This window comes from Fusarium falciforme, chromosome 11, assembly GCF_026873545.1.
Source record: "Fusarium falciforme chromosome 11, complete sequence".
Classification (NCBI taxonomy): Eukaryota; Fungi; Ascomycota; class Sordariomycetes; order Hypocreales; family Nectriaceae; genus Fusarium; species Fusarium falciforme.
The window spans coordinates 2,431,066-2,456,796 of NC_070554.1; the positions used below are offsets into that span (position 1 = coordinate 2,431,066).

Genomic DNA, 25,731 nt, shown 5'->3' on the forward strand with positions numbered 1-25,731 from the left:
CTATAGAGAAGGCCAACACACTCAAGCAAGCTCTGCTCGAGAGACGAGAGAGCAACGAAGACCTAGAAACGGACCCTCTTACGATCCCTAGCGTGCCGCAGAGACAGCTGCCGTGGCAGTACCACGTCTCACACGAAGAGATAGCCGCAGCCACCATTCAGGTCAAAAGCACGTCCCCAGGCACAGACGGCATCTCAGTCCGGCTGCTTAAGGCCTGTTGGAGCGTAATCCGAGACCCAGTGCAACAGCTATTCCAAGCCTGCCTCAAGGTCGGATATTTCCCGAGAGCCTTCCGCACAGCCGAAGTTGTAATGATGAAGAAACCGGGAAAGAAGGACTATACGAACGTCCGGTCCTGGAGACCGATCGCCTTACTCTCCTGCCTCGGCAAGGGGCTCGAGAGACTGACTGCAAGGCGGATCGCTATGATAACCCTCTTGCAGAAGGTCGTCAGCGCCCAGCAAGCCGGAGCCCTGCCGGGCAGGTCAGCAACCGACTTACTGGCCTGCGTGACACACGAGATCGAACATGCCTTAGAGAATCGCGGCACGGCTGCGATGATGACATTGGATGTACAAGGCGCCTTTGATGCTACCCTCAGACGGAGGCTCATGCTACGGCTGATCCAGCAGGGCTGGCCGCGGAGCCTCGTCAGGCTTGTCGGCTCCTTTATGGATGACAGGCAGGCTAGTATCCGGCTAGACGACACGGTAACACCAGCCGGCCCTATCAAATGCGGGTTGCCTCAAGGATCGCCGCTATCTCCAATCCTCTTCCTGCTCTATATTGCGGATATCTGTCTAGAAGATCAAGTACACCGCTTTGGTTATGCAGATGACATCTGCATAGTTCGAACGGAAAAGACCCTCCAAGGAAACGCCGACCTGCTAGGCCAAGACCTCCGCCAGATCCTCAACTGGGGAACGGATAATAAGGTCACCTTTGACCCGGATAAGGCAGACCTGATCTTCTTCACAAGGGCTAGATCAGACGAGGCTCTAGAGGTCTCGGCGCCGGAATATGACTTTACCATCTGCCCCAGCAAGGACCAAGCAGTCCGATGGCTGGGCGTTTGGTTTGACCGGAAGCTGAAGTTTACGGATCACGTAAAGAAACGGGCAGCTAAGGCAAGAATAGTTGCTAGCCATCTACGAAGCTTAGCCAACACCCAACGCGGCCCTCCAGCAAGCTCCCTCAGAAAGGCAGCCCTAACTTGCGTACTGCCGAGCCTGCTATACGGGGCAGAGGTCTGGTACGAAGGAACCTCGAAGACTAGACGGAACGCCAGCCTGACCTTAGATCCGGTTATCGCAACCCGGCAGGAACACCTGCTAGACGAGGTTACGAGCGTCATCAACACCTCGATCAAAGCTATCCTCCCAGTCTGGCGGACGGCTCCAACCCCGGCACTCTACAAGGAAGCCGGAATCCCTACAGCAAGGATCGCCCTAGAAGGCGTTCAGCTAAGACTGAGCCAGCGGCTCAGGTCCATTGATGAAGACCACCCTCTGACACATAGGGTAGCGAGACGACCTTTTCCTCGCGGCAGGGGCTACGGAGAGCTTCAGCCAGCGCGAACAAGGATACAGCGAGCAGCTAGACTGCTTCCTAGACCCCCGCGCCCAAAGCTGCTGCCTAAGAGATACCTGCCGCCTCCGACAACACTGGCAGAGAAAGAGACCAAGGAGGAAAGGGCCAAGACCTTCCGATCCTGGCTTGAGACGGTCCCAGGCGATCACCTGATAGTCTATTCAGACGGGTCGAAGGGCCCCACTGGGGCTGTCGGCTGGGGCTATGTCATCTATCGAGCAGGCTGGAAGGTTGGAGAAGGAAAAGGCCGGCTCGGCCTAGCAGAAGTCTTCGACGGAGAGGCAGAAGGAGCCCGCTACGGACTCCGACGAGCCCGGCAGATCAACCAGGACACACAGATCCACGTATGCATCGACAACACATCGGTTATCCAAGGACTGTTAGGACAGGCCCCAGCAAGCTCGCAAGAGGCCTTCTTAGACTTCCAGCAGTTGGCTGCCGCAGCCCGGGTCCAGGTCCATTGGGTTCCAGGGCATCAGGGCATCGAAGGAAATGAGAAGGCTGATCAGCTAGCGAAGGCAGGAGCTGCGCTACCGGAAGATAAACAGGCGCTGCCTACGATAGCCGGAATCGGCGGCCTAAGAAAGGCAAAGATCAGGAACCAATTCTCAGACTGGTGGGAAGTAACTGCCCCTACCTGCCGAGGCTATCAAGACCTAGGTCTCACAGCCTCCCTAGCCTGCCCGAAGGAACTAGACCTCCCTCGCCCGACACTACACAGCCTGCTGGCCGCAAGGTCAGGGCACGGCGATTTCGACTGGTACCATCGCCGGTTCCAACACAAAGATAGTAAACGCTGTTCATGCGGAGGGCTGAGAGCCCCGGAGCATCTCGTCTACTGCCGGAAGACCAGGCAGCTACAGCAGCAGTGGCCGGTCTTCAAGCCCAAGCCAAGGAGCACAAGGGACTATTGGCTACGCTTGATAGCTAGTCCCGAGGACTACGCGGCCTTCCTGAAGACCACTGGGTTCTTCAAGACAATCTGCCCACCGTCTCTCAAGACCTAAGCCGGCAGACCCCCTTTCTTTCTCCGCTAGCAACCCTAGCAGCCCTTTGAGAGCTTTCACAACGACCTTCGACCTTGACTTCAAGACCCCATAACACCTTTCCTAGACCGAACACGAGCTCGAATGAAGGAGCCCACGGGTGCGGATCGCAACATTTCCTAGCTACTAGGCCAGAAGTGCAGGATATCCTATGACTTACCTTAGCCATCAGATAACCTTCTGCACGCCACATGCCCCTCGGGAGGCTGGAGCGCCCTGCGCTCCCTTGGCGTTAAATAAATCTCTCTCTCTCTCTCTCTCTCTCTCTCTCTCTCTCGCCTCGAGAGCTCGTCGGTTCATCACCTCGGCCTCCTCGTACTTTCCTCTCATTAATCGATACCACCCTGCATTATAAAGGAGCCTAGCACACTTCAAAGCATCTTCCTCATCATCTGGCTCTTCCTGAACAATCCCTTCGATATGGGGATCTAAACTCTGACACTTTACCCAGTTCTCATAATTTCCCGTCGGATACTGGTCCGCCATCGCCTGCAAAGCCGCCCTCTTCCACCGCTGCATCTCGTCAGACGACAGCCACAGCTGTGTGCAAAACTGCACCAAGGTATGCATTTGGAATACGTCGCTATCGGTCATTGCCGCCACCATTGAGTATCCACGTAGGACCTCGAGGTCCTCCTCAAAATCATCTTCGCCGCCCTCCAGCTGGTCTCGTATGTAAGCTCGGAGCACAGACTCGGGAATTCCTTGGGGATTGAAGAAGCTCATGAAGGAGAGTAGGTCGGCAGCCGATGACCTCTCGCGACGGATCTGGTCGAAAGTGATCTGCCACGTGGTCACGATCGAATTGGAGGCGGACTCGTCCCGACGAAGATCTCCTGCATCTCTGTCAAGGAGCCTGACCCTCTTCGTGTCGCTCCTCCGGAACTCGTCTAGGTACTTGGATGTTGACATCCGCGGTGCCCGGCGGTTGATGAAGGCGGCCGCCTGTGTAATCGCAAGAGGCATGTAGTCGAGAACACGTACTAAGTCAGCTGCGGATCCATTGTCATGGTTAAGTCCGAGTTTTCCTCGCAGTAGCTGGCATGCCTCATCTCTTTCCATTGCCGGTATCACAAAGAGGTTGCTCCGACCACCCACTAATCTTTCTGCCACATCCATGCTTCGCGATGTAACGACGATGGATCCGTTACAACTCTGCGTCAAGAACGAGGCAAGTCGTCCCTGTGCAATCGAGAAGAAGACATCGGCATCATCAGCGTTATCGACGATCATCTCCCATGGCCCGTTCTCCTCGACGCGGAGCCACTCGCTTACCAGCCGAAGGACATTAATATCGGGATCGCTCCGTCTGGGTAGCTCGAGCCTGTCTGCGATAGACTGATAGGACTCCTCGAATCGCCCTCGGGTGCTAGCATGCACCCAGAAGACCCATGTGTTGGGCGAGCGCTGCCTGACTTGATGCGCATATTGAACGGCAAGCTGCGATTTTCTTTGATCGTGAGCGGAGGGAGCCAGTTGTGCCGTACTTGGACTTACCCTATGCCGCCAAGGCCGACGAGCGCGATCCGAGCAGCAGGTCTGGCACATTTCTCATGCATCCATTTCAGGATATCGGGACGGTTGACAAAGTCGGGATCAGGTGGGAAGGGCACTGTTGAGAACGGCTTGCGGGGTTTAGGTGGATTTCGCTCAGCTGGGTCGGCTGGTGCACGGGGTCCGTAGAAGTGGAAGTTGTTCGATCCACCATGGGACGCTTGCGGGCCGGCGATGGTGTATTGGCCACTGACTGCGTCATGAAACTGAGTGGAGGCGTCCATCGTCACCGCTGCCGCTGGGATGTATCGCTCTCTTGGGGGGGCGGGGGGCAACAACTCGTTCGTAAGTGTGGTCATGGAATAGGTGACAAGAGTCAGATACAAAGCGCAGCCTTGCCCGCTCGAAGTGCTGTTGGCACAGCCCTGCTTTGGAGGCCCCGCAGCTGAACAGCCTCCCCACAGCATCGAAACAACACGCATCTGTCGTAAGGCCCGGTCGCCGAGATCCTTTGAGCCGCGTCAAGAGCAAGGACCCAATAGTTTGCTTGTCGTTTTTGCATTTGATCATGTCCTCTCTACGACCTTCTCGCCGCGACGACTTCGAGGTTGCAATCATCTGCGCACTATCGCTCGAGTACGACGCCGTTTGCTACATCTTCGATGAGTTCTGGGACGACGAGGGCGATCAATACGGACGAGCCGCAGGAGACCCTAATGGCTATACCACGGGCCGTGTGGGAAAATACAACGTCGTTCTGGCCCTCTTGCCGCACATGGGCAGGGCCAACGCAGCCAGCGCGGCCGCCAGTATGCGATCGAGCTATGGCGGCTTGCGACTAGCCCTCCTTGTCGGAGTGTGTGGTGGTATGCCTCGCGGCCGAGACGGCGAAAACTTGCTGGGCGACGTTGTCATCAGCAAGACCGTTATCCAGTACGATTTCGGCCGGAGGTATCCAGACAAGTTTGTACGCAAGAACACTGTCGAAGATAATCTTGGCCGGCCGAGTAAAGACGCCCGCAACCTTGTCGCCACATTCGAGACCGATCGGGGCCTCGACCGGCTCGAACAACGGACTACCCATTTTCTCCGGCAGCTCCAGGCTAACGTTGCCCAGACAAGGCGTCGGGGCAAGTACGACTACCCCGGAACGACGGAAGACAAGCTATTCGAGCCGTCCTACCGCCACAAGCACCACATGTCGCCGACCTGTATCTGCCGCGATTGTTTCAGCGACTTCGACCCCGTTTGCGACGAGGCGCTCAGCTCGTCATGCGCGACTCTCGGATGCGACGACAAACATCTAATTGCGAGGAAACGGCTTCAGGCACAACCACAGTCGGAACACGAGGGTAGCGACACGTCTCCGCAGCCTGCGGTGCGTGTGGGAGTTGTCGCGTCGGGAGATGGGGTGATGAAGTCGGCTGCGGACCGGGACAGGCTCTCGAGGGAAGCAGGCGTGATTGCGTTCGAGATGGAGGGCGCTGGGGTCTGGGATGAAGTGCCGTGCATCGTGGTCAAGGGAGTGTGCGACTATGCGGACAGCCACAAGCACAAAGGGTGGCAGAACTTTGCGGCGGCGACTGCGGCATCGGCGTCCAAGGCAATTCTAGAACGCTATATCCTGACTGATAAAGCTCACCTAGCATCCGCCGGCGAGGGTGAGTGCAGGTTGCCTCCGACATTTGCGAAGAGGGCTGATAGCAAAGAAGACGGCAGGAGCGGCAATGCTTCCGCGGCCAGCATACTTCAACAGGACGGAGCAGCCAAAGCCGCGCAAGGGCCAGTCTTCTATGGCCCCATCTCAGGCAAATACGTCATCCCGGGAACCTACACGACGACGGGAGGGACCACCAACCTCAATTTCGGGCCGCAGAGCTAACGCAGGGTAAGGGGACTTCCAGGTGAGCTAAGAAGCTAAGATAGCGGGACAGGTGTCGCTAGCTCTTGGTGGTTCGTCCATGAGAGGCGATGATCTGAAATCTTATGTCATATGCTATATCTGCTTATGCCAACATGGGACGAGGGGAAGCTTGCTGCCCCCCCGTTTCCATTCGAATTCATTGCCGCATTGTCGCGCCACATTGCATATCTGGCATGTTCCTCTAGGTACCAACCCCGTGCGAGGTTGTGTATGGATAGCATGTACCAAAGTAATATTGGAGATTGCCATGCGTATCCCGCTAAAGCTGCTGGTGTTTTGGATGAGGCTGCGTTCTCGACCCGCCGCCATTCTGATTTGCTCGTGCTGCTGAGCTGTGATTCGTCCCATGTGGTCCCATGCTTCTTCCTCAGCCGCAGGCATGACTGGCACGCAGCCTCACTGAAACTACACCCAGGGAAATCCTCGCAGCGAGCTTGCAAGAGATAAAGAGGCACGCGACGCGTTGCTTCCATGAGTCATACCAGCTTTCAAGGGCCACTTCGCGGCGAATACGTGATCGCCGGCGCGCACGCGTCCACTGGGGGGGCGATCCACTTCAATTTTGGCGCTGATGCCCCGCCGCGATCTACCCGACCCTTCTCGACCGTCCCCTTCCCACCGGATCCCAAGTTTGTCGAGCGGACGGACATCTTACTCTGGCTGCGAGATCAAACGGCGCAGCCGGGCAGCCGGGCTACGCTCGTCGGGCTCGGCGGCATCGGGTAGGCTGCTTGCCCTATGGTCCAAGGCCTTGCTAACAGACAAAGGAAATCACAGGTCGCGATCCATTACGCGCACGAAGTCCGACGGGCGTCACCAGATCCCTGGGTTTTCTGGGTGCATGCGAGCTCCAGAGCCCGTTTCGAAGAGGCATACCGAAACATCGCCGATAAACTGCAGCTTCCCGGACGAGATGATCCACAGCGCAACGTGCTCCAGCTGGTGCATGCCTGGCTATGCGACGAAGAAAACGGACCATGGATGATGGTGCTCGACAACGCCGACTGCGTTGAGGTGTTCTTTCCGAGACGGGACGCTCATGGCTCACGCGACCAGCCGCTGGCGTCATTCCTACCAAAGACCGGCCGCGGATCGATCATCATCACATCCCGCAACACGGATGCGGCGGAGAGGCTGGCCGGTCTGGGTGCCATCTACAATGTGCCGACGATGGAGAAAAGCCAAGCCCTGCAGCTTCTCCAGATCAGGCTCGGGGAGGATGGGGCCGAGGACAATGTGGCGATGTCAGATCTAGTTGATGATCTAAACTACATGCCGCTTGCAATAACCCAGGCTGCCGCTTACATCAAGCGAAGGGGGCCGCGTATGTCGGTATCGGCTTACCTGGATGAGTTCCGGAGAAGCGATAAGAAGAGAGCAAGCCTCCTCAACAGAGATGCAGGTGACCTCCGTCGGGACGAGTCCGCCTCCAATTCGATCGTGACCACGTGGCAGGTCACTTTCGACCAGATCCGTCACGAGAGGCCATCTGCCGCCGACCTGCTGTCCTTCATGAGCTTCTTCAATCCCCAAGGTATCCCCGAATCGGCGCTTCAAGCCTATGCATGCGACCGTGGGCCAGACGGCGAGGGTGATCTTGATGAGAACCTTGATGAGGACCTTGACGAGGACCTTGAGACCCTTCGCGGGTACTCATTGGTGGCGATGACAGCCGATAGTGAATCATTCGAGATGCATGCCTTGGTGCAATTTTGCACGCGGGTGTGGCTATCATCATTCTGCGATACACAGCGGTGGGAGCGGAAGTTTCTGAAAGTGATATCAGAGCTATATCCATCAGGGGAGTATGAAAACTGGGTGAAGTGTCAGAGTTTGGATCCCCATATCGAAGGGATTGTTCAAGAAGAGCCAGATGATGGGGAAGATGCTTTGAAGTATGCTATGCTCCTTTGTAATGCAGGATGGTATCGATCGGGGAGAGGAAAGCACGAGGAGGCGGAGCCGATGAACCGACGAGCTCTCGAGGTGAGGGAGAAGGTGCTCGGTAGAGAACATCCAGACACGCTCACGAGCGTCAGCGATCTTGCATTGGTACTGCAAGATCAGGGAAAGTACGAGGAGGCGGAGCAGATGAACCGACGAGCTCTCGAGGCGAGGGAGAAAGTGCTTGGTAGAGAACATCCAGACACGCTCACAAGCATCAGCAATATTGGATTGGTGCTGCAATACCAGGGAAAGTACGAAGAGGCGGAGCCGATGATCCGACGAGCTCTCGAGGGATATGAGAAGGTGCTTGGTAGAGAGCATCCAGACACGCTCACGAGCGTCAACAATCTTGGATTAGTGCTGCAATCCCAGGGAAAGTACGAAGAGGCAGAGCAGATAAACCGACGAGCTCTTGAGGTGAGGGAGAAGGTGCTTGGTAGAGAACATCCACACACGCTCACAAGCATCAGCATTCTTGGATTGGTGCTGCAATACCAGGGAAAGTACGAAGAGGCAGAGCCGATGCACCGACGAGCTCTCAAGGCGAAGGAGAAGGTGCTGGGTAGAGAGCATCCAGACACGCTCGCGAGCGTCAACAGTCTTGGGTCGGTGCTGCAATACCAAGGAAAGAACGAAGAGGCGGAGCAGATGATCCGACGAGCTCTCGAGGCGAGGGAGAAAGTGCTCGGTAGAGAGCATCCACACACGCTCACGAGCGTCGGCAATCTTGGGTCGGTGCTGCGATACCAGGGAAAGTACAAGGAGGCGGAGCAGATGAACCGACGAGCTCTCGAGGCGAAGGAGAAGGTGCTGGGTAGAGAGCATCCAGACACGCTCGCGAGCGTCAACAATCTTGGGTCGGTGCTGCAATACCAGGGAAAGTACGAAGAGGCGGAGCCGATGATCCGACGAGCTCTCAAGGGGTATGAGAAGGTGCTCGGTAGAGAGCATCCACACACGCTCACAAGTATTTACAATCTCGCTTACCTCCTCCACAGACAAGCCCGCTTCTCCGACGCTGGTGGGCTTTATGAGAGGGCCTGTAGCGGTTACGTGAAAGCCCTTGGATCGGATCATCCTACTACGAGAGCCTGTATGGCACACCGCGATTCTTTGAGGGAAGACATGGCAAATGACAACGAACATCAATAGTAGGCCGAGACTTTATATAGAACAGAGTGGCCACTTCAGCATGCCATGTGTCATATATCTAGAAGCTGCTCCTGCCCAGGCTGTCATGTTGAGACAAACATTTCCCTTTAGTGAATGGACCTCAGGTCTGTAGTCTTAGCTAAACGCTGTGGGCATGCGGGCATGTGGACATGGCTCCGGAAACGGTCTCGGCCCGCCAACCGTGCCGACCTCGACAACCAGATCGCCACATACACAAACATTTACTCCGACTCACATGTCGGCACCATCGTGGTCGCTGGGTCGCACGATTGGCTCGAGGACAAGAAAATACACATTTTCATTGAAATCCTCCAGGTCACCCGTGGCCTGTCGAGATACGGCGAATCCTGGTTCGGGTCGAGCGGGAGATTCGAGGTAAGGTACTTCACCCAGCCTTCCTAGCCCCGAGCTCACGCCGCGGAGCCGAGATGCGACGGGAACTCCACTCCTGGCCCATCGCTGCTCCCCAAGCGAGCGCTACCACGACTCCCTCCAGAAGAGGCTCATCGGTACCTGCGACTGGATCCTCGACCGGCCGATAAGAGCAGCGGCTGATACGGCGGCGGTCGGTTCAGCGGGTATCAGCGGCCGATACGGGATGGCGTATAGGTCGGAGTCTGTAAACGGAAGGATACAGAAAGCCCGGCCGATACAGCGGCGGCGCAAGGTCGGCGGGCGTGGGGTCGGCCTGGTCAGTATCGGTCGAGCTTTCTGTATCCTTCCATTTATAGATTCCGACCGACACGACACGCCGTATCGACCGCCTATATCCGCCAAACCGACTGTCGTCCGTATCGGCCGCTGCTCCTGTCGGCCTGCCGTCGCTATAATCGCGGCCAAACCCGCATTGGTCGCCGTGTGCGTCTACTACGACTCAGTTAATCGGTGAATCGGCAAAACGATACAGAAGGTCCGCTAGGCGACTGTAACGAGTCTCTCATCCACATAGGCAGTGAATCTTAATGCGGCGCATGCTAATCAAGAGGACCCGTGGAATAGCTCTGGCATCACAGTCCGAACAGTATAGTAGAGAAATAGAGTAGCTACGGTCGTGTCGACCGTCCCTGAGTGGCCTATAATTGACTTGCCTTAAACAAGAGTTGCTATGATCCGATCAAGTGGCACTAAAAGCCGCCGAATGATGGGGAAGCCAACCAGCTTGTGAGAACTCAGAGCCCAAAACGCCAACTCCCCGGCTCCATCGCCTCAGCTGGATAAATGCTATTGACAGGTGATCAGTGAATCACAACGCCAGGTCAACAATTTTAACACTCAGAGGGGACATCGGCCACAGTTTCCATATAATCAAGAACCATGCTGTCTTTTCCACATTCCAAGTCCAACAAACATACTTTCCATCACGGTATACCTCATTCTTCTATTAAATGCCTGAAGCCACGCCTAGAACGCAGCAAGCGTCACATGTCGCAGCAAGCGTCATCGTGCCGTCCGGTCCCCGGAAGGCGACAAAGCCGAAATCCCCTTGCTTGATGACAAACGTCGCCGGGTCGTTGCGCATCTTATCAGAGAACCCCCCCAGCGTCCTCTCCACGAAGTCGTCAAGCTCGATATGAGCCGGACGAAACCTGTACAGGTCCCGGGAGCGGGAGAAGCGGGTGCGGTACGTCCAGTCCGGGCTGGTCTTGCGTCGTGGCGAGGTTGTCGACCGGCGTTGCTTCTTCCTTGCCTGGCTCCTTGCCCTCTTGACCCTATGGAGGAAGCCGCGCAGGTTCTGCTCCCTGAGTTCGGCGATTGCGGCGTCGCGGAGGCGAAACCATGTTTCGTCGTCGAGGGTGTCGGAGGTATCTTCGCGGTCGCGTTCTTCTGCCATGGGGGCGGTCTGTAGCAGGTGCTATGATCGGGAGGGCGATTGGTGGGGCTGTGAATGGCTGATCCACCATGCGCTTGGGAGTCCTGATGATTGTGGGCAATATGTGGGCGATTTTTGGACGACTGGTCTGCGGGAAGAGAACTTGGGGACGAGGGAGAGAAAATTGACTTGGGGAATGGATGTGTTATTGAGAGGTTTTTAGCATATTATCTTGAACTAGATGGGAGTAGGCCGTGGCCAGCGTTGTTGGTCGTGTTAATCCACAGGTGAACAGGCCACTCGCTTCCTTGCGCCCCCGTGCATCGCACTTCGCGGCGATGGTTGTCATGGTTGTCAGCTTCCGGCCCGCTCTGCCTCTCTCGCCTGACATTACCATTGTCACAAGCTATCCTCATGGAGAATTAGGGCAAAAGCAAAAGTAAACAATGTTTTTCTTATATCTCTTCTATACCGATAGGACTGCTCTGCTCGAGCCTAGTTGACAAGCTTCCTACACACAACTCTCGGTCAATTTCCCGCCCCCGTTCTATTCCCGACGTGGAAACTTTTTGGTCACTCTTCTCATCTGCAACATCTGCAGCAGTCACGAGCACTGGCAGGGGGAAGCTTTCGTTCTGTCGTACTCTGTCAGTAGCAATCCGCTTGTCACTTGGGCGTTCTGACCTTTTCCTCGTCCGACAGCGGCAAAGCCTTTTCAGTAGACTTGAACTCATATCTCTCGCCTCTCCGACGTATACATATATATACCTCAGCATCGTAAGTCTGATGGATATGGAGGCCATTCTTCTTAAGAGTGCTCCATTTCTTCTTGAAGTTCTCATTGCTTCGGTCTCTTTTAGCCCTTTGGGCGTGCTTACCAACTGCCATTATGAAAGGTTAACGAGGCAATGACTGTAACTTGGCCTGGGGGTGGGGTATAAATAACTGGCTCCTCCCATTGCCGCTAATTTTAGTAGATGCCATATTGGTGTTGTTAGTTTATAGTTTTGTATATCCAGGGACCTGTTTTTGTTCCCCCTTGAGCTGCACTTGGCCAGCAAAGTGGGCCCATGCAACTTTCCGCTCCCCTGTAAAGGCACCGCATGTGAGGCACCCCACCCAACTGACGCGCATGACGCACCTTCTGCCCTTCTTTTGAGCTCCACAGGCCGCGATGCGCCTGTGTTGTGCTTTGGGGGGTCATTTCGTGGAGGCGCTCCCCCGGGGTTGTTCTCAAGCATAGGGTTACTCTGCTTAGCCCCATCAAACAGTAGACAAGCAATTACACTGTCGTCTGGTAGTGGCTAGTGATGGAATAAGCCGGCTGCTGGGGCGATGTAATCTGGCTGACTGCCTAGGTTGGTATCGTCAAGGCAGTCTAAGCATGACCACCTTCTTCGCGGCACATTGAGTGTGGAAGGATCGCGAACCAGAGACAATAGGCTGCTTTTCTGCTTGAGCGGCTAAGTCTCGGGTATTTCCTTATCTAGATAAGAGTACACTGTCGCAACCAACACGAGAATCTTTGGGCCACGAATCTGACCTTGAATCCGGCTGCAATACAATAGGCCCAGTTTTGGGACCTCGCAATGAGCCAGCCCAGGTTATGAGATAGCACATTACATCCTAGACCAGTTTCTAGGATAGCACATGATGTCATAGCACATAAGTTAGGATAGTACATAGTGGTATAGCATAGTTCCTGGCATAGTATGTTTAGTGTCACAGCACATTCAATATCCCAGTACATTCAGCATCATAGTATCTTCCTTCACGGTACATTCGGCGTCACAGTACACAGCATGTGTCCCAAAACATGCCCATTAGACCCCGACCCTATTGTGCCAGACTCGCCCGCAAGGACTGCGCCTCAGCAACAAACAAGTCCTTTTCATGCTTTCCCGACACCCATTTCCTCTTCCGATTTCGTCGGTTGCCGTTGACGGGTCCGAGAGGTTGTCGAGTACGGAGTTCCGCCAGCATCAAATCCACGATCATGCATCTGCCAGTGCGTTTATCGTAGAGCACGTTGCGTGGCTCTGCATCGCGGTGGAGGACTCCATGCTGATGTAATCGACCGAGTGCAGTAAGAATCTCATTGACGATATCCGTATTGACTTCTCTCAATCCTTTCAACACTGGTCGCCCGCCATAACTGAGGAACATGAAGTCTTCGTACACGCCGCTGTTGAAGTAATAGGGCTTGATGAGGTCAATAACGCCGAGACAGACCGGAACGAACTTCCCCTGGAGATCCCAGAGATGCCTATATATCTTGTTTTCGTAGAGCAGATGCTTAGTATCCATAGCCTCTACTCCTTTCGCCACAAGTGTGTAGCCATGTGACGAGAGACAGAATTTGAAGAGTGACCCACGCGAACCAGACAAGTAGAGCGGCACGCAATCAGCATCCTTTCCGCGATCAACTGCTAGTTGATCCCGTGCCAGTTGAAGAAACTCGCGCCGGTTGATGTGCGCATTGCCATGATCCGCCAAGTTGGGGCATTTCTGGTCCATTGGGTCACCAAACGCGAGCCCACGGAGACACTCGTGCGTGCAGTACAGTCGATCTTGAATGTTTGGTCGCACGTTGGTGCCCTTTTGCGAGGCTGCGTTTCCATCGTGCCCCTGCATCTCGCTCGATCCGACACCTGTTGATGTGGTGGTCGAGGCACCCCCACGACTAACGCCTGGGTTTGGCGTTGGGCTTGGGCTCTCGTCGTCATCGTCGTTGCTGTCGTCACGGCTGGGTTGCTGCACCCCGTCCTGAGGTGGCAAGCATCGGGAGCGTGTCCGGATTGGAGAGCGTACAAACCCTTTCCACCGTTGCGCCTTGTAAGTAGTCTCACGTCGCGGCTTCCGATCTGTTTCCGGGATGCTTCGCAATACGTCCTCGTACTCCACGGCCCATGTATCGAGATGCTCAGCAGCGTCATGCCAGGCCTGACAGGGTGGCGGCGATCGGATGGCCTGAAGCACAAAGGCAAAGGCTTGCGCAACAGCAGTACGATGGAGCCGAGTCTCGTCATCATCTTGGACGTCTAGACTTGGCACGCAGACGGAGTAGTAGACGCAGGAAGGGTCGTCTGGAATGTGGAGGAAAATATATGCCTCCCCAGTGCATACATACCCATACTGGATGCCTTTTCCTATCATGTAGGAGAAGAGCTGGGTCACGGCGGCAGTGGTGAGCCGCCTCGCTGCGAATGCATATCCCTCGCCCTCCTGGTTGATCACATCACGATCCGGCTGGATCTCAGAGACCAACCCAGTAACGATCTCGTCGCGTCTCAACTTATGTGGCGCCTTGTACTCGATCGCAACGGCAGGGATATTTTGTTCGTCAGAGGCCCGGTATATGCAGAACTGATCTGCTCGGTTGCCCTTCCCCCGTGCCTTTCGTCGACGCCGAGTCAATCGGCTGGATGGCCTGGAACTGATCGACACTTGCTCCATCGATTCGGAGAGGGAGTCGTCGGTAATACCGAGGTTCGTGTGACTTTCAAAAGTCACTCCATCAAGGCCGAGATGAGTTCTCAGTGACGAGTCGTTGTACGTTGCGTCCATCAACTTCTGGACGGCATTTTCCACAACGTCTCGCTCGCTATTTCGGAGTCCAATCTCGCTGCTAACCGGGCGAAGCAGGGACCTCACATAGTCTAACTGATGTCGAGACGGGAAGGCGGCTTGGGAAGAAAAAGAGGGACTGAAGGAAAGCTCATCCCAGATATGTTCTTGTTCCCTTGCAAATGTGGCCCACGGGATGATTCGTCGAGGATAAATTCGGCCGGTCGGACTCGTCGTGTCCCCTTGTGTCGTCAAGGAACGGTCGGTTACTATTTCGACACCAAGGCTGAGGGAATGGCATGTTTCGAGATATTGTTGGAGTATCAATGGTCGCGATGCGTCTGCACGTTCTTCGGCTTCTTCGCGTCGGCGTTGTTCTTCTTCGCGTCGGCGTTGTTCTTCTTCGCGTCGGCGTTGCTCTTCTTCTCGTTGGTGTTGTTCCTCAAGGGCGCGACCTTCAGCGATTTCACGTAGGCGCTGTTCTTCCCGTAGCTGCTTCCGCAGCCTCTCAATTTCTTCCATGGAGGCTAATGGATTTGTGCGAGAAGGGGCAGATGATCGGCGTCGAGAACTGATTTGCCGTGAGACGCTGGATGAAGGGGAAAAACATCGGGACAATAGAACCCGCTGACCAGTGAACCATCAGTCCGCACAGCCACATCTACGGCCGAAGTGTGGGGCTTGCACTCGCTCGGTGGCAGGATCTTCAATTGCTCTGGCCCGTTGGAACTCGCATGTGATCAACCCCAGAATTTGGGCCAACCCCTGCTGGAAGCGCCATGTTTACAGTCACCACCTTGATGTATAGCAGATGGTGTCCTGGAATGTGTTGAAAAGGGAAGACGAGACGAAGTTGTTTCGGAACAAGAGCTGGTCTGCAATAGGGCAGTACGCCCCTAGAACATTGACCCATTTTTGCTCTTTCAGTTACGCCACTGCATGCCCAAGGTGCCCATGTGGTTTAGTCTGTCCTTTAGCACTTTAGCCGCTCAGCCCAGTTCAGGGCCCTCCACTCCCTTGATGACGCGGTCTCCGCTAATGCAGGCAGGTTGCACCGTTGGCTTTGTTCCTGCGTACGCAAGCCCTAGAATGTGCTGGTTTGATGCTTGCACGAGCGGTTCGTCGCTTCAGCGGATTCACTTGCGACTCAGGCTGCGTCAACAGGTCTGCCTGAAGCATTGTCCGGTGTAGGCAGCACCCCACTCATGAGCCTCCGCAAAGGCAACCCCGGTAGGCCCTACGGAGGCCGATCGTCGATCGGAAAATGCGCATCTGGCTCCCCCAAGATGGCCCGTGCCGCCGGAGCCCACAGTTGATGCCTGAGGTGAGCTGCCACACATGTCGCGCGACCCTGGGTGAGCGCTGCATCTTAAACCAACATTCACGATCCAAAAATCAAAACACAGACACGATAACAGGCGTCACGTCAACAAGAACACGCAACCATTCAATCGCTAAATACTGGGTGTCTACCAAGCGCCGGCACCATGCATTTCTTCACCCATCCACCTTCGACACTCCAGAAGCGATGCCTCCTCCGAAACTCCATAGAGACCCAGCACTCATTGCTGATCGCGCAAAGTCTGGTGGCTGGAAGAGCGGCGAGCAGCACGAACGCGACAGAGAGAGAGCTGTGAATCTCTATGATGAGAAGACCTTACGGCACCAGGACGCAAATTACTTCGCCAACATCGTCGGAACCTGCGGAGACCACATCACCAGCTGACAGCACTCAAACCACGGCTTGTGCACTCTGGGCGTTATCGGACACAAGCCCAATGAGTAGGAAGCCAGCTGTACCAGCAATGGCGCCTTATGGTCCTGGGCGTACAACAGTGCTGAAAGAGTCTCAAGTCCTCCCCCAAGATCCATGTATCGGCAACCCCGCCGTGACCTCAGCTGAAGAGCTTGATCTAGCTTCCGCTGCCAGGTCATCGTTGTTATTACTAGAACCGTGCGCTTCAGACACCTTATTGTCGGGTATGCTTGCCGGAAGCCCACCGACCACGGGGCCCTCTCTTGATGAAGATCGGAAGGTGGGCATACTGGGCCGTTCCAATCTGAACCCTTCATCACCCGGTCGGACGGCTTCGATATCTCCTCCACTGGGCAGCGGTCCGATGAGCCCCGAACCATCTCCACACGGTTCGTCAACCCCCCTCGCTGCGCCTCCGGTTTCACAGCCAACGCCTCTTAATGCCACGAGCAACACGGGCTCGACAATGCCAAGCCAAGCTATCTCAGGAGGACAAAAGCGTCGGATCAAAGTCATTACGGCGTCAGGTGGTGGGAACGAGAACACTGATGACGTTGAGTCCCCGCCTCCGCGGAAGAAGTGTCGGATCACATTGAAGATTAAACCACGGGTCCAAGGCGGGAATGAGCATGCCGGTGCTAAAACCGTTCAATCTCATCCGCTGGAAAAGCGGCGGACCAAGAAAACCAAGGTTACAAAGTCCACTAATACGCGGATCATATTGAACAAGCAAACTCAAGTCGCAAAGCCCACCAAGACGCGCATAATCCTCAGAACTGGTTCACAGGGTGGACGTGGGGATTGCCGGTAAGAACGTACAGGAGACTCGGAGTTTTGGAGATGGATCTTGCAATACACTGCCTACATCCCTCATGTTCCTCAACCATGAAGCCTGCAACTTCCCTTCCCGTGAGCTTGACTTTGCCGCCTCGAAAACTTGAGGGACATGACTCTGGAGACGATTCCGATGATGAAGAACATCATGCTCGCAAGCGTCGCAGAGTATCTCGATCTCCTCCTCACACCTCGGTTCGCAGTACCCCCACCAGTGCTCGGAGCTCTCGCCAAAGACGATCGACTAGACGCCACTTGCATTCACCGAGAGAGCATCGAATATCAGTATGCGACATCGAGGATCCAACACCATCACAGGCAACATCAGTCCCCTCCGAGGCCCGCAAAATTCTCGCTCGATTCGAGGAATGGCCTTTGAAAGACGCTTCATTGAAACGCATCACTGAGGGTAGCAGAACAACATTTCAATTGCAGTTTGAATGGGCCCCTGATCCAAGTCAGCAGCATGCTGACAGATCCGTTTCGCATTCCAAGGGCGGAGGACCGCCTAAGGCTTCGCTTTCGGCGACAAGATCATCCGGTGGAAAGTGGACGACAGAAGAGGAAGATACTGTGCGCACGATGAGACGGGCTGGCCGTTCTTGGGCTGAGATCCAGCGCGTCCTTCCCCATCGTTCTCAGGGCACGATCCAAGTCCGGTACTCGACTAAGATAAACAAAAAAGGTTGACAAGGTCGGACGTTAGGCTGTCCCGATAGAATATCAAGGATCTATGAAGATAAATGCTATTTTTTCTCTTTACGACTGGGTCTGAACTTCATTGACAAGTGAAAGCTTTTTCGGTGAGGTGGGCAGAATTTTCAACATCCAAGGAGGTACCCCGCACTTTAGATGTTTCCGGGTTATCTTTGCTTGTTTGAGGCATGATTGAACGGAGGTTCAGCAAGTCTCGGTGCGAGACCTACCTAGGTGACCGTGCCGGAGACAGTGCGAATTATTGCCTTATAACCAAGGCCAATCAATCACTCTGCAAGCGGGGCAGAACTGACCGTGAGGCTTTGACGAGCTCGTCGACTTGTGATCTTTGAATACAAGGTCTTCTAACTGGCTGCCTCTCTCCCCCAAGTCATCTGTCGCTGAGCCGTCCCGGGCGCAATCTGCAACAAGATGACGCTGATAATTGGTGGGCTACGCGCCTCGTCTGCAGCCATATCACACACGGGAGCGAACTTGCAGCTGCCCCTTTGTCTCTGCCCTCCGCATCCCTCATCCCCTCGCCGCAAGCTGATTTTCCTGGTGTGGCTCGAAGTCTCGACCGAGATGGCGGCTCAGTTGGATGTTCTCGAAGTAGTCGACGCAGTCTTTGAACAAGGCCGCCACGCTCGAAGCGCCGGACACGGTGCCGAAGACTTCAGCCATGCTGGTCGTGTGAGGTGAATTGCTGCTGGTTTTTCTTGTCTCTGATGGGATCTTTTTGGTGCAGGCTGCACCACGTGAGGAGACGGTACGGCTGAGGAAAGAGGGATCTCAGTGGTTTACCTAAGCGCCGCCCGCAGCCAACTCCGAGCCTGCTTCAGCTTGCGCACGAAGACCATTCTTCCCATCACCAATACCACAATGGCGTGGGTGAACAGCGAGGAGTGCACGGCGCGACCGAAAAACCTCGTCCGGGACGTGAACGCCGGCGGCGAAAGCAGAATTCAGGTTGGAAACAACTACACTGAAGTCCACAACTACAACGAACCGAACCGCAATCGATGCCTTGCCGACCTACGATTGACCGACCCCAGCGTCGAAAAGACGCGCATCGAGCAGATAAAGGGTGGTCTTCTCAGGGACTCGTACAAGTGGATTCTGGGGCATGAGGACTTTCGGCGATGGCGAGACGACAGAGACAGCCGGTTGCTCTGGATCAAAGGCGACGCCGGCAAGGGCAAGACAATGTTGCTCTGCGGGGTCATCGACGAACTATCGCAGTCACGGGCGGAAATAGTCAACGCGAACGAGGGTGGTCTGTTCGGTAACTTCGGGGTGAAGATGTCGCGCCGATTCAAGAAATTATCCCTTTCGCCAACACACTCACGTCCCTTATCATTTTTCTTCTGCCAAGGGACCAATTCCCAACTCAACAGGGCGGTAGCCGTATTGCGAGGACTGATGTATGTTTTGCTCTGTCAACAACCATTGCTCATCTCGCACATCCAAAGCCAATACGACCATGCAGGTCGACGGCTCTTCGAGGATGCAAACGCGTTGTACACCTTATCTCGGGCTCTGCTTAGCATGCTACGCGATCGTCGCGCGAAGGATTGCTACATGATCATCGACGCCCTCGACGAATGCGAGCAAGGCCTACCTCAACTCTTAGACGTTATTGTCCAGAGCGTATCTGCGTCTGCTTACGTCAAATGGATCGTCTCAAGCCGAAATAGGCCTGATATTGAGCAGCAGTTGCATCGCGCTGCTTCACAAACGAGGCTAAGCCTTGAGCTGAACGCACACCATGTCGCCCGGGCCGTCGATACGTACGTCGACCACAAAGTCGGGCAGCTTGTATCGCTGAAGTCCAACAAATCACTGCAAGATCGAGTTCGGGATGAGATGTGTCAGAAGGCCGATGGAACCTTCCTCTGGGTTGCTCTCGTCGCGCAGGAACTTCAGAAGGTCCAGAGCTGGCACGTCTTAAGTATCCTCGAGCAGATGCCGTCGGGCCTAACGCCATTCTACGAACGAATGATGCGTCACATTCAGCAACTTCAGCCTGAGGATAGCGAGTTCTGCCGCCTTGTTATTTCGGCGGCAACTGCCGCTTACCGGCCTCTCCGCTTGTGTGAGCTGGGCGCGCTGTCTTGTTTGCCTCGAAATGTCTCCGATGACCTTGGATCTGTGGTAGATATGTGTGCCTCGTTTCTTACGATCCGGGATGACCATGTCTACCTCATTCATCAGTCCGTCAAGGATTTCCTGACGAGCAAGGAGTCGAATGCAATTTTCCAGCATGGATTTGCAGCCGCACATCATACCATGTTCTTGAGATCGTTACAGATTATGTCTGATATGTTGCGACGCGATTTGTACGACTTACACCATCCCGGCGCCTCTATCGACGACGTCCGCCAGCCCGAACCGGACCCGCTAGCCCCGGCGCGGTACTCATGCACCTACTGGGTTGACCACCTAAGCGATGCAATCTCGCATAGGACTTGGATGCCCATCGACGACCTCCACGATGACGGTAGAGTCCATCAGTTTCTTAGCAAGAAGTACCTCTACTGGCTCGAGGCACTTGGCCTTCTCCGAGGCACGCCGGAAGGAGTGGTTGCGACGACGAAGCTTGAGACATTACTAGTAAGCAAATGTGCTCTATCATATGGAACTGATGTACTAATTATTGTCTCTACTAGGAAGGGTCCGACAAGTCCCGCTTATTCGACCTCGTTCGAGATGCACGGCGATTTATCCTGTCGCACGGATGGGCGATAGGGAACGCGCCTCTTCAGACATATGCGTCGGCGCTTATCTTTAGTCCTAGGCAGAGCATGACGAGGAAACTATTCGAAAGGGAAGAGCCAGATTGGATTATAACTAAACCGGTTATGGCAGAGGATTGGGATGCATGCCAGGCGACGCTCGAGGGCCATCACCATTGGGTTCGGTCGGTGGCCTTCTCGCCCGACGGCCAGCGTCTCGCATCGGCGTCATACGACAGGGCCGTCAAGATCTGGGATGCCACGACGGGCTACTGCCAGGCGACGCTCACAGGCCATGACGGTGTGGTTCAGTCGGTGGCCTTCTCGCCCGATGGCCAGCGTCTCGCATCGGCGTCATACGACACCACCGTCAAGATCTGGGATGCCACGACGGGCCACTGCCAGGCGACGCTCACAGGCCATGACGGTGTGGTTCTGTCGGTGGCCTTCTCGCCCGATGGCCAGCGTCTCGCATCGGCGCCACACGACACCACCGTCAAGATCTGGGATGCCACGACGGGCCACTGCCAGGCGACGCTCGAGGGCCATAGCAGTTCGGTTGACTCGGTGGCCTTCTCGCCCGACGGCCAGCGCCTCGCATCGGCGTCACGCGACAGGACCGTCAAGATCTGGGATGCCACGACGGGCCACTGCCAGGCGACGCTCGGTGGCCATCGCAGTTGGGTTCTATCGGTGGCCTTCTCGCCCGACGGCCAGCGCCTCGCATCGGCGTCACGCGACAGGACCGTCAAGATCTGGGATGCCACGACGGGCCACTGCCAGGCGACGCTCGAGGGCCATAGCAGTTCGGTTCTGTCGGTGGCCTTCTCGCCCGACGGCCAGCGTCTCGCATCGGCGTCAGACGACGAGACCGTCAAGATCTGGGATGCCGCGACGGGCCACTGCCAGGCGACGCTCGCGGGCCATCGCGATTCGGTTCGGTCGGTGGCCTTCTCGCCTGACGGCCAGCGCCTCGCATCGGCGTCAGACGACTCGACCGTCAAGATCTGGGATGCCGCGATGGGCCACTGCCAGGCGACGCTCACAGGCCATGACGGTGCGGTTCTGTCGGTGGCCTTCTCGCCCGACGGCCAGCGCCTCGCATCGGCGTCATACGACAGGACCGTCAAGATCTGGGATGCCGCGATGGGCCACTGCCAGGCGACGCTCACAGGCCATGACGGTGCGGTTCTGTCGGTGGCCTTCTCGCCCGACGGCCAGCGCCTCGCATCGGCGTCAGACGACAGGACCGTCAAGATCTGGGATGCCACGACGGGCCACTGCCAGGCGACGCTCACGGGCCATAGCAGTTCGGTTCTGTCGGTGGCATTCTCGCCCGACGGCCAGCGCCTCGCATCGGCGTCAGACGACAGGACCGTCAAGATCTGGGATGCCGCGACGGGCCACTGCCAGGCGACGCTCAAGGGCCATCGCGGTTCGGTTCGGTCGGTGGCCTTCTCGCCTGACGGCCAGCATCTCGCATCGGCGTCATACGACAAGACCGTCAAGATCTGGGATGCCACGACGGGCTACTGCCTGGCGACGCTCACGGGCCATGGCGATTGGGTTCTATCGGTGGCCTTCTCGCCCGATGGCCAGCGTCTCGCATCGGCGTCAGACGACACCACCGTCAAGATCTGGGATGCCACGACGGGCCACTGCCAGGCGACGCTCGATGTAGGTAGGCCTCTCGATACTATCCGTTTCGACGAGACCGGCGCTCGTCTTCTTACGAATGTTGGCACTTTCGACCTGAGCGTGCCCTCGCCCTCACCACCCGCTGCACCGTTTGTATCCGGTCCTACACATCACCCACGTCATCGTCAAGGCTATGGCATCAGTGCCGATGGCGTTTGGATCACGTATCAAGGTCGGAACCTGCTCTGGCTCCCGTCAGAGTATCGTCCAGGGACGTCAGCAATCACGGCATCGACTGTCGTTCTCGGTTGCAATTCGGGACGGGTCTTACTATTCCGGTTCTCGGGGGACGCACCTCGTTAGGATGCTACACTAACCGCTAACCAGTCAGTCGGTATATTATTCCATCGGTCAGTCCTCTGTTCTATATGTTTTGTTTAATCTCTTTCTTTTGGAGGGTCGGTAGGGGTCGGCGTGAATTTAAATAACCATCTTAGTTACGTCGAGATGGTTCGACAATCTTGTATGACGTCAGACCTCCTTTGACGAAGACCGCCGACATGGGCAAGCCCCTCCACAGAACAAACGACTTTGCTCATTTTCACTCTCGTCGTAGTAAGCCATCGCATGTCTCCCAACAGAGTGATCAGAGTGATGTACGGTGTCGCGCCGATCATTGCAAAATGCGCACAAGCGCCCTCTGCTAGTATTGTGTGTGGGGGGGTGCGTGCTCAGGCTGCAGGATGGATGAGCCTCATTGGCTGTCGCCTTGTAGCTTCCAGATAATTTCATCTCGAGCTGTTGAACCGCCAGCTAGACTCCTTCGAAACCTACAGAACGTTATCTCCCTACCATGGCCGAGGCCGTCGGCCTGGCCACAAGGGTCACCGCAATCATCGACCTGAGATCCCCGTCCGGCTGCGTGCCTGAACGCAGCTGCCCCTCGGTTTTCCAGCAGAACCAGCCCATTACAACTGATATGCTGCCCCAGTTTACCGCGTTGGGCAAGCCTGCAAACGCTGGTAGTTCAGGCTTGTGCAGAGGGCTTGCAGTGGACATCTCGCCAAGCCACACAATCAGCCCACCTGAGGTGTCTGCGCCAGCGACCGTCGACTGGAAGGTGGAATAAAGCCGCTTAAGTAAGGTCTTGTCGCAGAAGCATCAAATCAATCATCTAATCCATGGCTTTTTATTTCACCTCGGCGTCACCGCATTAAAGGAACCAACAAAACAAGCAGCCCTCTAATGTACCACAGGCATTGGCACAATGCGCTCGACACTCATTTTATCCTTGCGCCGTTCTGCACTCCCATCCAATTATTCATCAGGGTCGCGACCGCCAAACTTGTCCCCGACCCTCAATCTGGCTTCTCCGATGACCGATGCAGTAGTGACCGTGTTGATGGCTCCTGAGATTCCGCCGCTTCCACTGGCTACAGCCGTTTCACTGTGATATTGTCCGACGACGACTCGCCCAGTGTCAGACATCTTCAAATCGCCGATGCTATTGTTAGCAGTCGACTGCTGGACTCTGTCGTCTCCTAAGGCCGTGCCTGTCTCAGCTGCCGCCTTATTCACGTGGGCAAATTTCACGTTCAGTCGGAGCGTGCCTGATCTCCGGGCGAAGTCCCGGACAAGTCTTGCGTCTCCAACTTCCTCGACCGAGTCTCCGGGAACCCCGCCGGAGAACGAGAATTGTTGACTCTCAATACGGTAGCCGTGGGAAGCCTCGAGTTGACGTTTCATGTCAAGTAGTGTCGTCGTCGCTATACTTGACTGGGACTTTGCCCTGTTCTAAGAATTGTCAGCCGTGGGAAGGGAATCTTGGGTAATTGACTGCTGACCAGTCTGGACAGATATGATCGCTTCGCTCTCAGTCATGGTCGAGCTCCCCGTTGGAATGATTTGGGTAGTCATATTGACGACGGCAGGTCGTCTGCACAAGTAAACACCTAACGTCAGTCTATCTTACTTGCCTCTCTCCCCGGAGAGTCTTAATTTAAGTACCCACGTTCGTCTGCAGGCCTCCAAGCAATCTTTATATAATTGGGCGCCTGCTTGGTGCAATGGATGGCTCACTCAGCAACACAAGCCACGCCTGATCCTTGCATGGCACAACAGCGAATCAGTAAGGGAGGCATTCGTGTTGCGATGGGACAGGCTGCGCCGATCCTCCCGTTCAGCACCAGCCGCACTCGTGTGTGATGGTGATGGTTGGTAGATGGCTTCTTCTCCCATTGACGAGGGCGATCACGGCGGGAGAACATGACTGGGAGCGGGAGCCGGCCACATCTTGCTAAATTCCGTGCGGGAAGGCTCGAGCGGCTGAAATGGCCCTGGTTGCTCGGGGCAATCCTATTGGCGAAGGTGTGAGTGCGCATAAGATCAACAAGGGCTCTATTCACGCTTCTGCCGGGGTAAGATCATCCCGAGCGCCACGTAAGCTCCCTGGGCCCAAGAGAGCACTTTTGGATGAATTTTTAATAAAAAAAAAAAGCATTTAGGCACTCGATATTCTGAAAAGAATACAAACAAAATGGTAGAAGAACGGGTTGCCTTCGTCTGACAGTTAGTTGCACATTGACGAATGGGAGGGGTGTAAAAAGCAACCCTGCGATTTCTGTTGGATAGGCGATGGGGTAGGGGTGAATTCAGTAGATTGTGGGCCAGAGATTGATGATTTTATTGATTGAAGCCTTGATGACCTTGTTCTTGCTCGCTTCGTCATCGTGCGGGGGCGTTGGTCCATTCTTGATATTTTCACCGCCACAAGCCACACATTGTTATAACGAGGAGCAAACTCCCTTCTATCCGCACACAGGCGCCAATCTAACAATTTCTCTCTTATTTTGGAGTGGGATGAACTCCGGGGGGGTGGTCGAAGTCAGACTCCTTGGCTGCGCCGCAGTCACACACACCATGTGATGATTGGTTTGAACGCAATCAACCGCCAACTTGTCGTATGGCTGACCTGTGCTTGGACACACAAACAATTGGTGCTCCGTCGTTACGGTTCGCAAGCCCCAGAAACACTGTTGGGTACTACCGTGGAACAGAACCGGTCTCGGTTTGTCGTCGTCTCGCGTGTCGGTACGCAGCTGACGACAGAGTATGGCCGCTATGGATAGTAGAGGGGAAGGACGTTCGCGAGGCAGTCGCCAGCCTGCTCCCATCTTGGACAAGACTGCATGTGGGACGTGGCGCGTAGCCAACCAATTGCGGACGCCATTTTGCTGCGATTATTCTCCGGAAAATCTGGGGACAGGCCGGTGAAAGAGGCAGCCCAACAACATATGCCAGAAGCCGGAAGCTAGGCTGCAGTCTGGTCGCCGCGTCGTGGAGTGCTGGATGCGAACGCGCGCAAGGCCGGGCCGTGTGTGCGACCCCAAACGCGCCCCGTGCCGACCGCGTTCCCACGAGCTCACTCCACCATGTGCGCGTCACGTCAACACTATCCTCGAGGCAGTCAGCTAACGGCAGCGGAGACGTCCACTCGAGCGCTGACACAGGAGGTACATTGC

The 25,731-nt window shown here is 55.6% G+C and overlaps 5 protein-coding genes and 2 pseudogenes across 7 annotated transcripts, besides 2 other annotated features; 3 read left to right on the plus strand and 4 right to left on the minus strand.

Annotated features, from left to right (window-relative positions):
* Window positions 1–2,755: 2,755 nt before the first annotated feature.
* On the minus strand, window positions 2,756–4,414 carry NCS54_01369000 (NACHT domain-containing protein; the record flags this gene model as incomplete). Its single annotated transcript, XM_053158868.1, has 3 exons — window positions 2,756–2,785; window positions 2,940–4,086; window positions 4,134–4,414. 3 exons carry the CDS (start codon window positions 4,412–4,414, stop codon window positions 2,756–2,758), a joined length of 1,458 nt encoding a protein of 485 aa, XP_053014843.1.
* Window positions 4,415–4,698: 284 nt separating this feature from the next.
* On the plus strand, window positions 4,699–6,012 carry NCS54_01369100 (Phosphorylase superfamily protein; the record flags this gene model as incomplete). The annotated part of the gene is made up of 1 exon (XM_053158869.1): window positions 4,699–6,012. One exon carries the CDS (start codon window positions 4,699–4,701, stop codon window positions 6,010–6,012), a length of 1,314 nt encoding a protein of 437 aa, XP_053014844.1.
* Window positions 6,013–6,525: 513 nt separating this feature from the next.
* On the plus strand, window positions 6,526–9,729 carry NCS54_01369200 (NACHT domain-containing protein; the record flags this gene model as incomplete). Its single annotated transcript, XM_053158870.1, has 4 exons — window positions 6,526–6,776; window positions 6,822–8,934; window positions 9,376–9,549; window positions 9,598–9,729. The coding sequence occupies 4 exons, from the start codon at window positions 6,526–6,528 to the stop codon at window positions 9,727–9,729; spliced, it is 2,670 nt and encodes an 889-aa protein (XP_053014845.1).
* An 826-nt stretch (window positions 9,730–10,555) lies between these two features.
* On the minus strand, window positions 10,556–11,005 carry NCS54_01369300 (Hypothetical protein; the record flags this gene model as incomplete). Its single annotated transcript, XM_053158871.1, has 1 exon — window positions 10,556–11,005. One exon carries the CDS (start codon window positions 11,003–11,005, stop codon window positions 10,556–10,558), a length of 450 nt encoding a protein of 149 aa, XP_053014846.1.
* A 1,815-nt stretch (window positions 11,006–12,820) lies between these two features.
* NCS54_01369400 lies at window positions 12,821–15,264 on the minus strand (annotated as a pseudogene). Its single transcript has 2 exons — window positions 15,176–15,264; window positions 12,821–15,140 (listed from the first exon to the last, which is right to left on the minus strand).
* Window positions 12,821–15,264: a sequence feature.
* Window positions 15,265–18,659: 3,395 nt separating this feature from the next.
* Window positions 18,660–22,573, plus strand: NCS54_01369500 (annotated as a pseudogene). Its single transcript has 2 exons — window positions 18,660–20,450; window positions 20,507–22,573.
* Window positions 18,660–22,573: a sequence feature.
* Window positions 22,574–23,527: 954 nt separating this feature from the next.
* NCS54_01369600 (Hypothetical protein) lies at window positions 23,528–24,127 on the minus strand (the record flags this gene model as incomplete). Its single annotated transcript, XM_053158872.1, has 2 exons — window positions 23,528–24,004; window positions 24,065–24,127. The coding sequence occupies 2 exons, from the start codon at window positions 24,125–24,127 to the stop codon at window positions 23,528–23,530; spliced, it is 540 nt and encodes a 179-aa protein (XP_053014847.1).
* Between the last annotated feature and the right edge of the window lie 1,604 nt (window positions 24,128–25,731).